This window comes from Pongo abelii, chromosome 8, assembly GCF_028885655.2.
Source record: "Pongo abelii isolate AG06213 chromosome 8, NHGRI_mPonAbe1-v2.0_pri, whole genome shotgun sequence".
NCBI lineage: Eukaryota > Metazoa > Chordata > Mammalia > Primates > Hominidae > Pongo > Pongo abelii.
In genome coordinates this window covers 5,939,303-5,956,710 of record NC_071993.2, presented here as the reverse complement: position 1 = coordinate 5,956,710, position 17,408 = coordinate 5,939,303, and the positions used below count along the sequence as shown (strand labels likewise).

At 47.4% G+C, this 17,408-nt stretch overlaps 1 protein-coding gene and 1 non-coding gene across 4 annotated transcripts in view; both read left to right on the top strand.

Annotated features, from left to right (window-relative positions):
• Positions 1-8,875, top strand: part of ANKRD16 (ankyrin repeat domain 16) — a 28,325-nt gene extending 19,450 nt beyond the window's left edge. For all 3 annotated transcript variants that reach the window (XM_009245103.4, XM_009245101.4, XM_002820493.6), the window contains one exon: positions 7,922-8,875. In XM_009245103.4, coding sequence (XP_009243378.2) covers positions 7,922-7,938 — 17 coding nt within the window. In that variant the 3' untranslated portion in view covers positions 7,939-8,875. The remainder of the gene's footprint in view (positions 1-7,921) is intronic.
• A 7,847-nt stretch (positions 8,876-16,722) lies between these two features.
• On the top strand, positions 16,723-16,795 carry TRNAV-UAC (transfer RNA valine (anticodon UAC)). The gene has a single exon. It is a non-coding gene; the product is annotated as a tRNA-Val (tRNA).
• The last annotated feature ends 613 nt before the right edge of the window (positions 16,796-17,408 follow it).

The window sequence follows — 17,408 nt, the reverse complement described above, 5'->3', positions numbered from 1 at the left end:
ATTAGCTGGGCATGGTGTGCCTGTAGTCCCAGCTACCAAGGAAGCTGAGGGGAGAATTGCTTGAGCCCAGGAGGTCAAGGCTGCAGTGAGCTATGATTGCACTTCTGTATTCCAGCCTGGGTGACCGAGCAAAACCCTGTTTCAAAAAAAAAAAAAAAAAAAGCAGTAGGGAGGGAATGAGGACTGGCTGGTGCCCGGGCAGAGTCACAGGGAAGAGAGGCCCAGAGCCAAAGCTGACCTCACTGTGTGGATGCACTGGGGGCCCCTGTGAAGCTGACCTCACTGCGTGGGTGCACTGGGGGCCTCCGTGAAGGGGTCGGTGAGGAGCTGGACAAAGATCAGAGCAGGTTTGAAAGAGAATGGGAAGGCAGAACCTGGAGCTTGCAAATGAAGCAGTGGAGAGGGATGCGGATTGATGTTTTGGTTTTTTTAATGGAGCAGATTACAGTTTACAGATTGCTGAGAGAATGGTCCAACAGACAGAAAGTGAGGAAGAGGAATGAGTCTAATGTCTGTACGAAGCAACTAGAGTCTTGTTAAAATGCAGATTCCTTCAAACCTAAGGATCCTGAAAAAAAGAAAAATGCAGATTATCAGAGGGAGAGAGTCCAGGGGTACAGGGGCCAGTCAAAAAAACTACCTACTGGATACCATGCTTACTGAGTGATGCGATCCTTACTGCAGAGCTCAGCATCACGCAATATACCCAGGTTACAAACCTGCACCTGTATTCCCTGTATTTAAAATAAAAGTTGAAATTAGAAACTTTTAAAGATGCAGATTCCCACCCACCCAGCCTTCCCCCCAGCAACCCCCAGCTGCTTCCAGCTAGTTCCCAGGGGCAGCCATGGCTGCTGCATTGAGTAGCTTCTTGTGCATGAGGGGAAATACTCGTGTTCACCCTGCTGGTTCCTCCCCAGCCTCAAGAGGGAAAGCTGAGCAGAAGGGCACTGAGCAGGAGCTGGGGCACTTGGTGCTGGGAGACACCAAGCTGTCTTCTAGGTGCTTCGACTTCTCGGTGAAATAGGAAAGCAGGTGATCAGCTGAGAGTGAGGATGTGGTATGGGAGGTCTGAGGAGTTAGGGAAGGGTGTGAAATAGTCCGTTAGGGGAGCAAAGGCCTGGGCAGTGCTTCTCAGGCCCCCACCTTGCGGGACACAGGTGGCTGGGCAGCCCCAGAGAGCTGGGCCTGTAGGTCCAGGGTGGAGTCTAGGAATTTGCATTTCCTTTGTTCTTTTCCTTTTTGTAATGGTTTTACTGAGGTATAATTGGTACACAAAGCTGCACATCCTTGATATATACAGTTTGATTAATTCAGACATATTTGTGCTCCCAGGAAACTATCACCACGGCCAAGGCAATAAACACATCCCTCGCCTCCAAAAGCAGGGTATCTAATCTTTTGGCTCCTTTGGGCCACATTGGAAGAAGAATAATTGTCTTGGGCCACACATAAACTACACTATCACTAAAGATAGCTGATGAGCTTTAAAAAAAAAAATTGCAAAACATCTCAATGTTTTAAGAAAGTTTACAAATTTGTGTTGGGCCACATTCAAAGCCACCTGGGCCACAGGTTGGACAAACTTGTCCAAAGGTTTCTTCCCGCCCCTTTGCTTTCTTTGTCTTTTTGTGGTATTGTGTCCAGAATTCATTCCTTCTGGTGGGTTCTTGGTCTTGCTGACTTCAAGAATGAAGCAACGGAACTTGCAGTGAGTGTTATGATCTTAAAGATGGCACGTCCAGAGTTGTTTGTTCTTCTCGGTGGGTTCATGGTCTTGCTGACTTCAGGAATGAAGCCGCAGACCCTCACAGTGAATGTTACAGCTCTTAAAGGTGCCGTGGACCCAAAGAGTGAGTAGCAGCAAGATTTGTTATGAAGAGCAAAAGAACAAAGCTTCCACAGTGTGGAAGGGGACCCAAGTCGGTTGCCACTGCTGGCTGGGGGTGACCAGCTTTTATTCCCTTATTTGTCCCCGCCCACATCCTGCTGATTGGTCCATTTTACAGATTGCTGATTGGTGCGTTTACAATCCTTTAGCTAGACACAGAGCGCTGATTGGTGCATTTTTACAGAGTGCTGATTGGTGCATTTACAGTCCTTTAGCTAGACAGAAAAGTTCTCCAAGTCCCCACTTGATCCAGGAAATCCAGCTGGCTTCACCTCTCAATCCACCCTCTAAACAGAACACCCCAACTGCTGTTGGGAATTGGGTGATGACCATTCTAGCTACTTCCTGCTGGATAGGGGCAAAGAAGGGACCCTGCAGGTGTAGTGTCCTCTAGAGGGGAACTCTTTAGGCCAGTCAAAGGGCCAGCAGGTTGGTCAAGGGGTCCTCAGTAGAAGTTGTTAGTTGAGCTCATTTGGGGTTCCATTTGTAAGACCATCTGTAGCTTGATGGCCTCAATCCTAGAGGAAACAAATTTGACAAAGAGGTTAAAAATACAGGGCCGGAAGGTAAGTAATAGCAAGATGGATGTCACGGGACCTAGAAAGGGGAGAAGTCATGTCACCCAACTCCAGAGGTTGGTATAAGAGTTTGAAAGGTGTTGTCTGATTTCAGAAGCCTTTTCCTGTAAACGCCAGGTGGCATCTCGTACTATCCCTGACTGGGTAGTGTGAAAGCAACACTCTTCCCCTAAGAAGGTGCAAAGTTCTCAGCAGTGAGGAGGTCCAAGCCTTAGCAGTTTTGGATAGTTGCTGCTACCAAAGAGTCTATTTGGGATTGTAGTTACTATCCTTACTGGATAGATTTTGTTATTTCTTGCAAGCTGTCTGAGAAATCCTTTGAGAGAGTGTGGTAGTAGGATAATGAAGTAAACTTGCTGTTCCGGTTCCTGTAGCAGTGGCCATTCCTAACCCTATAAGTAGGGGTATTAGTTGTATGGCTCTGCGCTGATGGACTTGAGCTTTGAGGGGCACTGATAGGGTCTGATTTCCATAAGATTAGAGGTTAGGATAATACATGTTACACTGTTAACTTTTAGCAAACTTTACTTTTGTTGAAAACCTTATAAGTTTGGGATTTTAATTTTTCTTTGCTATTAATAAAACCTCATTCAGTCCATATTATCTTAGAAATGGTATAGATGGCTCCTTCCTGATTCTGTAAGTACTTGAAAGTTTGGCTGAGTGCAAACAGCTCACAGGTTTGATCAGACCAATTATTAGGCAATTTTCCTAACTCTGTTTCTACAAGAGTTTCCTTATCACTTACTGAATACCCACTGTGTCTTTTTTCCTTAATCTCTGGGGAGGAACCATCTATTGTCCTGTCCTGAAGGAGTTCCTCCTAGGTCTGGTTGGACCTTTGTATGGTAATTAGTTAAGATTTAAATCCCCTGTTAGAAAACCTGCTGGGTTAAGGATTTTTGATAGGAAGGCTTTGGGTTGTCAGTGGCCTCAGTACATTCAGGCTACGCCATTGCTTACACTGACAACAAGGTGGTATTGGAGTGTTAGAGGGTAACAGAGAAGACCTTCAGTTATCAATTATAGGTTTTAAGTTTACCGTGGCTTTTAAAGGAATAGGGTACACTGTTTTTTCTTTACTACTTCCATCTCTCTTTCTTTCTCTTTGACTTCTTGTCTTTCTCTCTCCTTTTGACTCCCTCTTTGTCTCTTCCTCTCTTTCTTTGACTTTCTGTTTCTCTCTCTCTGACTCTTCTTTGTCTGTCTCCTCCTCTCTCTCCGACTTTCTGCCTCTCTGTCTCTTCCTCTCTCTGTCTCCCTCTTTGACTCCTTTGTCTCTGTCTCTTCCTCTCTCTCTCTCTCTCTCTCTCTGTCTCTTTCTCTCCTTCCTTTCTACTGGTCTTTCCCTGCCTCTGCCAGCCACTTATGCTGCTGTTCTCCCCTCTCCTTCCCCTTTTTGATGGCTTCGGTGGCGTAAGACTGCCACCTCCTTGGGTTTTTGCACTGCATGCAATAACGCCATGATTTCCTTGTGGTATTTAACAGGGGTTCCCCAGAGGTTAGGAACCCCCTTTCTTTCCATATTGCAACATGGGCATGTAGGATTAGATAAGCATACTTGCTATCTGTATACACATTTATTCTCCTTTCCTTTCCCAGTTCTAAGGCTCGGGTAAGTGCCACTAGTTCTACTAACTGGGCGCTGGTCCCTGGGGGAAGAGACTTACTTTCAAGTACTGTTACATCACTAACTATGGCATAACCTGCCCTTCGTATCCCATTCTCCACCACAAATGAACTTTCATCAGTATATAGGTTAAGATCAGGATTAACTAAGGGGACTCCTAAGAGATCATCTCGGGCAGCGTAAGTCTGGACTATAACTTGTTGGCAGTCATGCTCAACTGGTTCCTCATCCTCTGGGAGAAAAGTGGCAGGGTTGAGGGCCGCACACGTATGTATTTGAAGCACTGGTCCCTCAAGGAGTAGCGCTTGTCTGATACCAGACAACCGCCCTGGTATCTAAGTAGGCGGTTGTCTGATAACCATAAACTTCCTTTGGCACCTATTATGCCATTTACGTCATGAGTAGTCCAGACAGTGAGATCCTTTCCTTGTATTATTTTGATAGACTCTGACACTAAGATGGCCACCGCTGCAACTACCCGTAAACAGTGAGGCCAGCCTTTTACTACTGTATCAGTTTACTTACTTAGGTATGCCACTGGTTGTGGGGTTGTCCCATGAGTCTGAGTAAGGACCCCAAGAGCTATTCCTGCTCTCTCTGTGATGTATAAAGATAAATTTTGTCCTGTGGGAAGGCTTAAGGCTGGAGCTTGAGTTTGTTCCTTCCAATGCCCAGACTTCAGGGTTGATTCTCTCCTCAAGCAGGGGACGACAAATCAGTAACTTGTTCCCCATATTCATGTAGATAATAGCCCAGCCTTGGCTAATATGTCCCTCCCTAATAAGGGTGTGGAACTTTCAGGCATAACAAGAAAGTCATGTGAAAAGAGCAAAGCCTCCCATTACAACTGAGGAGGCGGGAGAAATACCTGGTTATAGGCTGTCCCAGGATTCCTTGGATGGTAACAGACCTCGAGGACAGCTGTCCAGGATAGGAGATTAACACTGAGCCTCGGATGGTAACAGACCTCGAGGACAGCTGTCCGGGACAGGAGGTTAACACTGAGAAAGCCATGCCAGTGGCCAGGAGGAAGTCGATTTCCTGGCCCTCAATGGTTAAACATACCCGGGGCTCAGTAAGGATGATGACATGAGCTGGTGCTTGCCCCGGGCACCCTCAGTCCTGTTGTTGGAGCATCTGGTTGGGGGCTTCTGGCCCAGAGAACCTTTGTCCTCTGGGGCAGTGCACCTTCCAGTGATTGCCTCGGCATAGTGGACATGGGCGAGGGGGCAGCTTGTTTCTTGTTGGACAATCTTTTTTAAGGTGTCCTTGCAAACCACACTGGTAACAAGCCCTACCAGGTGATTGGCCTGCTCCATTTTCTGTCCTCTCTGAACCACCAAGGTTGGTTTGTCTGAGGGCCATGACTAAGGCTGCAGCCTTTCTATGATCTCACTTTTCCTTTTCAGCCTGTTCCTCTTGGTCCTTATCATAGAACACTGAGGTTGCCAGGTTTAATAATGCCTCCAGATTTTGTTCAGGGCCCAGGGCTCGCTTTTGGAGCTTTCTCCTGATATCTGTGGCTGATTGGATAATAAACTTATCTTTCAGGATCAGTTGACCCTCGAGTGAGTTGGGCGACAGGGGAGTGTATTTTCTTAAGGCCTCCCGTAGCTGCTCGAGCAAGGCAGAAGGATTTTCTTCCTTTCCCTGAGTTATGGTGGACATCATCAAATAATTCGCAGGCTTTTTCGTAATTCTCCTTAGTCCTTCTAGAACACAGATCAGCAGATGTTTACAACTCCAGCACCCTTGGTCTGAGTTGAGGTCCCAGTGGGGATCCATAATGGGGATGGCTTGCTGACCAGCAGGGAATGTGTCCCTTTCTTCAGCTGTCATCCTATCATTTACTTGACTAAGATACCAGGTATCTCCGAACTCTCGGGCTGCAGCTAAGTCCGCATTCTTTTCATTAAAGGCCAGGGTTTGACCTAGCAATAGCATGACATCTCTCCAGGTGAGATCAAAAGTTTGCCCTGGACCCTGTAGGACATCTATATACCTATCAGGATCATCTGAAAACTTCCCCAGGTCTACCTTGATCTGCTTTAAATCAGAGAAGGAGAAGGGGACATGTACCTGGGTTGGGCCAAATTGCCCTCCCCGTACAGCTTGAAGAGGACATAACCGATAGCAGGGGTTGGGAGGGGGTTGTGGTCCCTTGGAGATTTTTTGCTTGTTTTCTTCTGGGCAGGGGAGGTTAGAGGAGGCTTATCATTAATAGGAAGGGGAGTTATAGGGAGGCAAGGATCTGGAGGTAAGCTGAGAGGTCCTCTTGTGGGATGTAAATTGCAAGCTTTGCATAGTTGTGGATTCTCCTTGAATGAAAAGAAAGCTTGGACGTAAGGTATTTCACTCCATTTGCCTTCCTCTTACAGAAAAGGTCAAGCTGCAGGACAGTATTGTAATTTATACTTCCCTCAGGTGGCCATTTTTCCCCATCAGAGAGAGAATATTGGGGCCAGGCTGTAGTGCAGAAGAAAAGGAGCTGCCTCTTTTTCAGGGTTTGTGGGTCAAATTGGTCCCAATGGCTTAGGATGCATTTCAAGGGTGAGCCTGTTGATAACTGAGTGTTTCCCATCTGGGTCGCCAAAATGTGTCCAGAATTTATTCTTTCTGGTGCGTTCTTGGTCTCACTGACTTCAAGAATGAAGCCGCGGACCTCGCGGTGAGTGTTACAGTCTTAAAGATGGTGCGTCCAGAGTTGTTTGTTCTTCCCAGTGGGTTTGTGGTCTTGCTGACTTCAGGAATGAAGCCGCAGACCCTCGCAGTGAATGTTACAGCTCTTAAAGTTGGTGTGGACCCAAAGAATGAGCAGCGGCAAGATTTATTATGAAAAGCAAAAGAACAAAGCTTCCACAGCGTGGAAGGGGACCCAAGTGGGTTGCCGCTGCTGGCTGGGGGTGGCCAGCTTTTATTCCCTTATTTGTCCCCGCCCACATCCTGCTGATTTGTCCATTTTACAGTGTGCTGATTGGTCCATTTTACAGCGTGCTGATTGGTCCATTTTACAGCGTGCTGATTGGTACGTTTACAATCCTTTAGTTAGACACAGAACGCTGATTGGTGCATTTTTACAGAGTGCTGATTGGTGCACTTACAATCCTTTAGCTACACAGAAAAGTTCTCCAAGTCCCCACTTGACCCAGGAAGTCCAGCTGGCTTCACCTCTCAGTATGAACCTTTAATATCAGCTCTGCCCTCTAACTTTGTGAGCGCACAGCACAGTAACATTCACTGCAGGCCCCGTGCTGCCCACCCATCTGGAGGACTGATTCTTCTGGCACGGGGAAACTTGATCTGAATTGAGGGCAGCTCCCCCTTCCTTCTTCTGTGGGATCTGCATGTCTCCCAAGTTCCGAGGTAATGCTGGTGTGGATACTGCGTTGGGGAGGCCTCGCGTTGAAAGCCCATGGAGTCAGGGACGTGGCAGGATCACCGGCTGTATAGCATCAGCTGAGGGTCCCTGTCCTGCAGTTTTCTCCACCACAGTCAGCTGCTCCGGGACAGTAGGAGGAAAGTCAGAATTCACTAAGATGGGGACTTTTCCAGGCAAACAAAGCAGAAGGGTCATTTAGCACAGAGTCTGGTACAGGGGAAATGCCCAAAACACACAGCTTGTTACTATCTAGCGCCAGCCTCCCCTTCCCTTCTCCCTTCCAACTGCGCATGGGACTCTCCCTCTCTGACTGTGCAGCATGTAGAGCCAGGCCCTGTGGCCAGCAGCCCTGAATCCAGCTGTGGGCCTTGCGCTAGCTGCTTGCCCTCTCTGAGCTTCTGTTTCATCTGTAAACTGAGATGATAATAACTCTTTCTTCACAGAGTTGCCGGGAGCCTGAGCACCTTTCGTTTTTCAGCTCAGAGAAAGCCAAGTGCAACTTGCTTCAGTCATCCTGAACCTGAGTTCAACCAACTGCAGCCACCTACGTTTGACCCCAGCGAGATCAAAGTTGTGTATCTGAGGTGTACCAGTGGCGAAGTCGATGCCACATCTGCACTGGCCCCCAAGGTCAGCTCCCTGGGTATGTCTCCAAAAATGGTTGCTGATGACATCACCAACTATTGACTGGAAGAGTCTGAGGATGATAGTGAAACTGACCAGCCACAACGGACAGGCCCAGATTGAGGTGGTGCCTTCTGCCTCTGCCCTGATCGTCACAACCCTCAGGAACCACCGACAGACAGAAAGAAACACAAAAACATGAAACACAGTGGAAGCACCACTTTTGATGAGATTGTCAACATTGCCTAACAGATGCAGCAGCAGTCTTTAGCCAGAGAAGTCTCTGGAACCATTAAAGAATTCCTGGGGGCCAGTTGCGGTGGCTCACACCTGTAATCCCAGCACTTTGGGAGGCCGAGGCGGGAGGATCACGAGGTCAGGAGATCGAGACCATCCTGGCTAACACGATGAAACCCCATCTCTTACTAAAAATACAAAAAAATTGGCCAGGCATGGTGGTGAGTGCCTGTAGTCCCAGCTACTCAGGGGGCTGAGGCAGGAGAATGGTGTGAACCCCGGAGGCGGAGCTTGCAGTGAGCCGAGTTTGCGCCACTGCACTCCAGCCTGGGCAACAGAGCAAGACTCCGTCTCAAAAAAAAAAAAAAATTCCTGGGGACTGCCCAGTCCGTGAGCTGCAATGTTGATAGTATCACAGATGATACCAACAGTGAAGCAGTGGAATGCCCAGCTAGTTAAAGAGTGCAAAGGAAAATATTTTCACAAAGGGTTATCTGATAACCAAAAAAAAAAGACATTTCATCTAAGCCACTTAACACCGTGTCTGATGTGTAGTAAATAATAAATGTCAGTGATTCTCAAGGAACCCAGGAATAGAAAAAGCATTTAATAAAAATTAGCTCTTGGCATAATCTCTTCATCCATGCCCAGCAGAGTCGTCAGATGTCTTCCAGGTTCACAAGAATTAATTTCTCCGCCCCTGTTCCTGCTTTGCACTTTGCAGCAATTATCACATGGTTCGCCTTATGTTAGAACTATTTATATAAGTGGTAGTCAAGGCCACTGAGTCATGCATCCCTGGAGGTCAGTTACTATTTCTTTTTTTGAGACAGAGTCACTCTGTCGCCCAGGCTGGAGTGCAGTGGTACAATCTCAGCTCACTGCAACCTCCGCCCCCTTGGCTCAAGTGATTCTCCTGCCTCAGCCTCCTAAGTAGCTGGGATTACAGGCTCCCACCACCGTGCCTGGCTAATTTTTGTATTTTTAGTAGAGACAGTGTTTCACCATGTTGGCCAGGCTGGTCTCAAACTCCTGACCTCAGGTGATCCACCCATCTCAGCCTCCCAAAGTGCTGGGATTACAGGCGTGAGCCACCGCGCCCAGCCTGGGTCAGTTACTATATCTTACACACCTTACACATCCCAGAAGGCTGCATACAGCTCCTGCACATGGTACGCCTTCAAGGAATTACCCATGGATTTGAATAAGGTTATATATGATGTAACACTCATGCGCTTTATTTCATTTTTAGTGAGTTTATATTCTAAAATATTTGCTCCTGGTGAAAAATAATTCAGACAGTGCAAATAAAGATTATTCCAAATAGGATCATATAATACTCTTGCAACTTTTTCAACTGAGTGCATTGTTTCTAATTAGTTCTTTTTGTTTTGTTATTTTCATTTTCTCATTAGTTCTTAAAGATCTACCTCATTCTTTTTAACTTTGCATAATGTTGCATTCTTTCTGACATTCCATCTTTCAGATGTGCCACAATTTGTCTAAGCTGTTCGCTATTTCTGGACATTTTAGGACATTCTAGGGTTTTTTAAGTTATTATAAACAGCAGTGCCATGGACACATCTTTGTGTCCTTCTGGAAATGACTGGAAGATAAATTCCTAGAAGTGGATCAAAGGATCTGTCCATTTTTTTAGGTTGCCAACTGTATCAGTTACAGTTCAGTTCGCAGATACTAGCATTCATTGCAGCCAGCTTATGCAGAAGGAGATTTGTAACAGGGTCCCGATGGTATGCAGAATTGTCAGGAAGGCTCGAGAACAAATCTTGTTGAACTTTCAGGGACGATATCAAGGGCTGTACTTCAGACCTAGGCCTCAAAAAGAAGTGCCTTTTCAATCAGGAAAATCTTTGCCAGTATAGGAAGCTGCTGCCTTCACCTCCAATGCCAGAAGCTTGCTGTCTTCATCTGCTACAGTCGAGAGGCCAAATGATCAGAAAACACTCCACAGAAAATCACTTGCAGCCTTTGCCAGTGGAAGCAGAAATAGGGCTTTCACTTCTGCTTTCCGAAACTCAAGCAATTAGCAGAATCTAACTCACATCTCAAAATCTGGACCTAGGGGAGCCTGGGGCATGTAGCTGGTAACTTCCCTGTGTCTGCAGTGTGGGGCTCACATGCCCAGGAGGCTGGGATGGGTCTTGAGCACCACAGACATAGCTTTTGCCAGGATTCCTTCCCAGGCATACCCATCACCAAAGCTGTGTGGTATCGCACTTTTTTTTTTTTTTTTTTGAGACGGCGTCTCACTCTGTCGCCCAGGCTGGAGTGCAGTAGCACAACCTCAGCTCACTGCAACCTCCGTCACCTGGGTTCAAGCAATTCTCCTGCCTCAGCCTCCCGAGTAGCTGGGATTACAGGCGCCCACCACCACCCCTGGCTAATTTTTTTGTATTTTTAGTAGAGATGGGGTTTCACCATGTTGGCCAGGCTGGTCTTGAACTCCTGACCTCAGGTGATCCACCTGCCTCAGCCTCCCAAAGTGCTGGGATTACAGGCGTGAGCCACTGCGCCTGGCCACGGTTTCACACTTTTAATGGCCACTAACATGATGTAATATCTCATGATTTTAATTTTACTAACATGATGTAATATCTCATGATTTTAATTTTGCATTTTTTTTTTTTTTTTGAGACAGGGTCCTGCTCTGTTGCCCAGACTGGAGTGCAGTGGTGTGACCATAGCTCACTGCAGCCTCGACCTCCTAGGCTCAAGCAATCCTCCCTTCTCAGCCTCCTGAGCAGCTGGGACCGCAAGCACGCACCAGCTCGCTCAGCTAATTTTTAAAATTTTTGTAGAGATGCCACTTTTGTAGGGGAGTCTCACTGTGTTGGCCAGGCTGGTCTCGAACTCCTGGCCTTAAGCAATGCTTTCATCTTGGCCTCCAAAAGTGTTGGGATTACAGGCATAAGCCACCACACCCGGCCTTGCATTTCTCAATCAGATTGAAGATCTTTAGATTTGTTTTTTGGCCATTATAGCTCTTTTTCCTATTTTTACCTGTATCAGTTAGCTGTTACTAAATGACAAACACCCCAAAGCTCAGTGGGTTGAAACAGGAGTCTGTAGGGCATCTGGGTGGCTTTGCTGCTCGCAGCTGGGCTCACTCCTGCATCCCGTCAGCCAGTGGGTTGCTGAGCTGGTATAGGATGGCCTTGGGTGGATCAAGCTGGCTCTGCTCTCCGTGGTCTCTCCATTAGGCTAGCCCAGGCTGATTTTTCATGACAGTGGCAGAGATTCAAGAGAGGAAAGAGACTTAAATGTGTTTTCCAGTCTCCGCTCTGTTTGTGTAGATGCTTCCATCCCATTGGCCAAAGCAAGGCATGGTCATGCCCAGAATTAGTGTAGGGGGCAGAATCCACAGGACTGGACACAGAGGCCATTGATTGGGGCCATTAATGAAACCAGTTCTTGCTTTATCTTTTGACCATAGTTTTGTCTTGTTGATTTGTAAGAGTCCTTTTTATATTGGGTTAATTAGCTCTACACATAATTTCAAATAATGACAATAAAATTTGGGTTATACATTTATAAGTGAAAAAAAAACAGACTACAGCACAGCAGAAATAATCTCCTTTATAGCTCCTTTAAAAAAAAAAAAAAAAGCTCTTGCGAATAGATACAGGCATACACAGACACTCACTAAAATGCTGGGAGTGGGATGGCACAGATTCCTTGGATATGGTAGGGTGTTTCTATTTAGATTACAGTATGTGGTACCTTTAAAGCGGCTCTCAGAGTTCTAGAGCTTCCACCTGTGCCAGCCTACAACATGCATGGTCTTTATTTTTCCAAGTGTTGCTGAAAATCCACAATTAGCTAAAAGGGAAATGAATGCAAAAGACGTAGGAACAAAATCCAGCTTCTGGCTCGCCCTGCCCCTTGAACACAGAGCCCTGGGTCTACCGCATCCTTTCCTCTCTTCCAGCTGATACAGACTTAGATAATTCCATTTTGTGATTTAATATTAGATGGAGGTGGGGTGGCTCACACCTGTAATCCCAGCACTTTGGGAGGCTGAGGCTGGAGGATGTCTTGAGCCCAGGAGTTCACAGCTTCAGTGAGCTATGTTCACACCACCGCACTCCAGCCTAGGTGACTGAGACCCTGTCTCTAAATAAAGACCAGAAAATAACAATGGACTAAACCAAAGTTTATTTTCTTTCCCACATAAGAATCTGGGCATAGCCAACTACAGATGAGCTCAACCAGCCCGAGATGTCAGCCCCCTGCTCCTTCTGCTGGTTGTTCTGCTGTCCTGAGTAGGTTGCCCTTTTCCATGTGGTCCAAGATTGCTCCCCAACCTGTGGAGGGGAACAGGAATAAAGGGGAGGGCCAGGCGCAGTGGCTCACACCTGTAATCCCAGCACTCTGGGAAGCTGAGGCAGGTGGATCACTTAAGGCCAGGAGTTCGAGACCAGCCTGGCCAACACGGTGAAACCCTGTCTCTACTAAAAATACAAAAATTAGGCTGGGCACGGTGGCTTGTGCCTGTAATCCCAGCACTCTGGGAGGGTGAGATGGGCAGATCAACTGAGGTCAGGAGTTGGAGACCAGCCTGACCAACATGGAAAAACCCCATCTCTACTAAAAATACAAAATTAGTCGGGCATGGTGGCACATGCCTGTAGCCCCAGCTACTCGGGAGGCTGAGGCAGGAGAATCTCCTGAACCTGGGAGGCGGAGGTTGCAGTGAGCCGAGATCGTGCCATTGCACTCCAGCCTGGGCAACAAGAGCAAAATTCCATCTCAAAACAAACAAAAATTAGCTGGGCATGGTGGCACACACCTGCACTCCCAGCTACTTGGGAGGTTGAGGCAGGAGAATCGCCTGAACCCGGGAGGCAGAGGTTACAGTGAGCTGAGATTGCATCTCTGCACTCCAGCCTGGGAGACAGAGTGAGACCCTGTCTCGAAAAAAAAATATATAAAAAAAATAAAAAAAAAAAAGAATGAAAGGGAGGCTATGCATGCCCCCTTTTTTTCAGAAGGCACGTAGATCATTTCTGTTCACATCCTACTGACCATAGATCAGTCATATGACTGCTAGAAGAAAATTGAAATTTAGGGACGGTTCAGGGCTTTGCCATATGCCCTTATCAATGGTGCCTTCATTGAGACTATTTGGGGACAATTATCTGTGCAAGTCTTTGCTGCTGTCCCCACCCTTCCCCCAACACACACACTCCTTAACCTTAGATTTTAAAGTCTTAGAGACCAGAGAGCAAATCCACTTGTTTATAGATATGCAGTTGTAAGGGACATGAGAACAATCTGTGAAGATGGCATTCGGAGCAGAGAACAAGGCCGCATAGCCGTGTAGCGTGTTAGTCCCCTACAGTGATGCTCCAAGTGACCTCATGCAGGTCACACTCCCTGCCTCTCAGTGTCCTGGTAAACGGTGGGCAAAATGGCGCCTCCTTCCCAGGTTTACTGTGAAGATTAACTGAGGTGGTGTGTGTCAGACTCCGGTCCAGGTCCAGCCCATGCTGAAGTCCGAGGGGTACCGGTGGATAAGCAGAAACGCTTTTGGGCAGGGGGCTCAGGCAAGTGAATATGGCTTTATTCAGCAGCAGTTCTCATCAATGGCTTTTTATTAGCAGCTTTCTCACATTAGCTCTCTCACCCTGTCCACCTTTCTCTCTGCTATTTGCTTTGGCTCTGTGGCTCCTGCGACCCCCACGCCTGCAGCTGCACAGTCGGCTCTCCCTTGCCTTCAAGGTCAGCAGCTTAACTCTTTCTTTCTCTGGCACAAGCAAGCAGAGCTGTGTCCTGGCTCACTCCTGTCTGTCTATAAGATGGACAGCTTTGGCTGTCTCCCTTTCTCTGGGCGCCAGCGCACCCACCACATCAAGCCATGTCGAGCCGAGCCGAGCCTCAAGAGCACCTGTACAGTGTCAGCAGGGCAGTTATACCTTTTACAGACAATAGTGGCCCAGAGCCAAGTATGAACGTACACAAACAGGTTATGTAACAGGTGGAGGTGTGCACCTGTGCACCAAACTCACTGAGTCGTGCAGGCCTGTATATCTGCCTCAGTGTCCACCTTGACCAAAGCACATCCATGTACCTTACAGTGTGCATGATGCTTGGCCCAGCACGTGCACCCAACACGCGTGAGCCATTGTTAGTATTAGCAACAGTAGCACCAGGTGAGCCTCTTTGGCTTAATGGGCTGAGTTGTCAAAGGTGAATGAAAATCATCAAGTTGGCAGCAGCCCAAGACCAAGAAGAGCTCAATTGAAAAAAGCATTGAGACAAGCACCCTTTCTAGTCCCTTTTCCTAGTTCTCTCTTTCTCCTTCCCTCCCTGGGGATGTATGTCCTTAGCCCTTGGGTGCCTCCATTGTCTTCATCAAAAAGAAAACTAGATTTCAGTCTTCATTCATGCTAAGGTGTTAATGAAAAATTTTCAAATTTTATCAATCCCTGAGTGGTCTGCATTTTTTTTTTTTTTTTTTTTTTTTGAGACAGGATTTCACTGTCACTCAGGTTGGAGTGCAGCAGTGTGATCTCGGCTCACTGCAGCCTCTGACTCCTGAGTTCAAGCGATCTTCCTACCTCAGCCTCCCAAGTAGCTGGGACCACAGGCATGCACCACCACACCTAGCTAATTTTTTTTCTTTTTATAGACAGGGTTTCACCATGTTGCCCAGGCTGGTCTCAAACTCCTGGGCTCAAGTGATCTGCCCACCTCAGCCTCCCAAAGATATGAGCCACCATGCCCAGCCAATTGTCTGCATTTTAACAAGGATCAAATTATTAAACCAAAAGAATGAAGCTCTCAATATGAAATGCATGCATCATTAAAAATGTAAAGAAGTATTTTCAAAAATGTATTCTAACTGGGCCTTCCTTCATATCTTTATTTGTATTTGTTTTTTGTTTTTTTTGAGACATAGTCTCCCTCTGTCCCCCAGGCTGGAGTGCAGTGGCACGACCTCGGTTCACTGCAACCTCCGCCTCCTGGGTTCAGGCCATTCTCATGCCTCCGCCTCCTGAGAAGCTAGTACACACACACTCAGGTGTGTGCCACCACGCCCGGCTAATTTTTGTATTTTTAGTAGAGATGGGGTTTCACCATGTTGGACAGGCTGTTCTCAAACTCCTGGCCTCAAGCAATCCGCCCACCTCAGCTTCCAAAGTGCTGGAATTACAGGCGTGAGCCACCGTGCCTGGTCTGTATCTTTATATTTGTTTTTTTTTTTTTTTTTTGAGACGGAGTTTCGCTCTTGTTGCCCAGGTTGGAGTGCAATGACACAATCTCGGCTCACTGCAACCTCTGCCTCCTGGGTTCAAGCCATTCTCCTGCCTCAGCCTCCCGAGTGGCTGGGATTATAGGCCCCCGCTACCACGCCCAGCTGATTTTGTATTTTTAGTAGAGACGGGGTTTCACCATGTTGGTCAGGCTGATCTCAAACTCCCTGCCTCGGGTGATCCGCCCGCCTCCGCCTCCCAAAGTGCATTACAGGCATGAGCCATCACGCCTGGCTGGGTCTTTATAATTTTTTTATAATTAAGACATTTTCTGTTCCTTTCATGACTACATCTTGTTAATTCAATTTCTATTCAGCATCTCAAATAGGTTCACTTTCAACAAGCCCACCAACAGCCACTAGGCAACTCCAGCCATTATCCTCTTGTTCCAGGTACTGTGGCTGCACAGCAAATTACCCCCAAATCTAGCCGTGTAAAGCAGCCCTTGGTTATGCTCATGGGTTCTATGTATACGAATTCAGACAGGGTCCAGCAGCAATGGCTTGTCTCTGCTCCCAGGGACTGGGGATTGCAGCTGGAAGATTTGAAGGCTGAAATCACCCGTGTCTGGCAGATGCTGCCGGCTGACGACCTCAGTTCCTCCTCACATGGGCCTCTCTCTCGGTCTCTCCATGTGGGCTGGTGTGAGCTGAGAGACAGAGGGGGAGGGAGCGCCAGGCAAGGCCATATTGGCTGTCATAGCCTAACTTTATGTATGTATGTATGTATGTATGTATGTATGTTATGTATGTATGTATGTATGTATGTATTTATTTTGAGACAGGGTCTCGCTCTGTTGCCCAGGCTGGAGTGCAGTGGCACGATCTCAGCTCACTGCAACCTCTGCCTCCCTGGTTCAAGCAATTCTCCTGCCTCAAGCTTCCAAGTAGCTGGAACTACAGACATGTGCCACCACGCTTGGCTAATTTTTTTTTGTGTATTTTTAGTAGAGACGGAGTTTTGCCATGTTGCCCAGGCTGGTCTCGAACTCCTGACTTCAGGTGATCTACCCACCTTAGCCTCCCAAAGTGCTGGGATTACATGTGTGAGCCACCGTGCCCAGCCTCATAACCTCATAGTCTAGCTTAGAAACTGATGCCACATGTGGTTCCATGGTGTAGTGGTTATCACGTCTGCTTTACACGCAGAAGGTCCTGGGTTCAAACCCTAGTGGAACCACGGTATGGTCTGTTGTTTTCCTGCCTGTAATCCCAGCTACTCGGGAGGCTGAGGCAGGATAATCACTTGAACCCAGAGGCAGAAGTTGCAGTGAGCTGAGATTGTGTGAAACTCTGTCTCAAAACAAAAAAAAAAAAAAGAAAGAAAGTCATGCAGCATCGCTTTGCCACATCCATTTGTCAAGGCAGTCAAAAAGTCTCACCCGGGTTCAAGGGGAGGGAAGTAGACTCCACCTCTTGATGGGAGTGGTAAAGTTCTGGAAGAACAGGTGGGAGTGGAAATGTGGGAGCACCTTTCAGACATGGGCTCTGCCGTGTTTCCCTTGCCTGAGTTACTGGGATGGCCTCATCACTGGCCTTGCTACTTCCACTTTTTTTTTTTTTTTCCTTTGAGACAGAATTTTGCTCTTGTTACCTGGGCTGGAGTACGATGGCATGATCTCAGCTCACCGCAACCTCCGCCTCCTGGGGTCAAGCGATTCTCCTGCCTCAGCCTCCTGAGTAGCTGGGATTACAGGCATGAGCCACCACACCCGGCTAATTTTGTGTTTTTAGTAGAGACGGGGTTTCTCCATGTTGGTCAGGCTGGTCTTGAACTCCCGACCTCAAGTGAT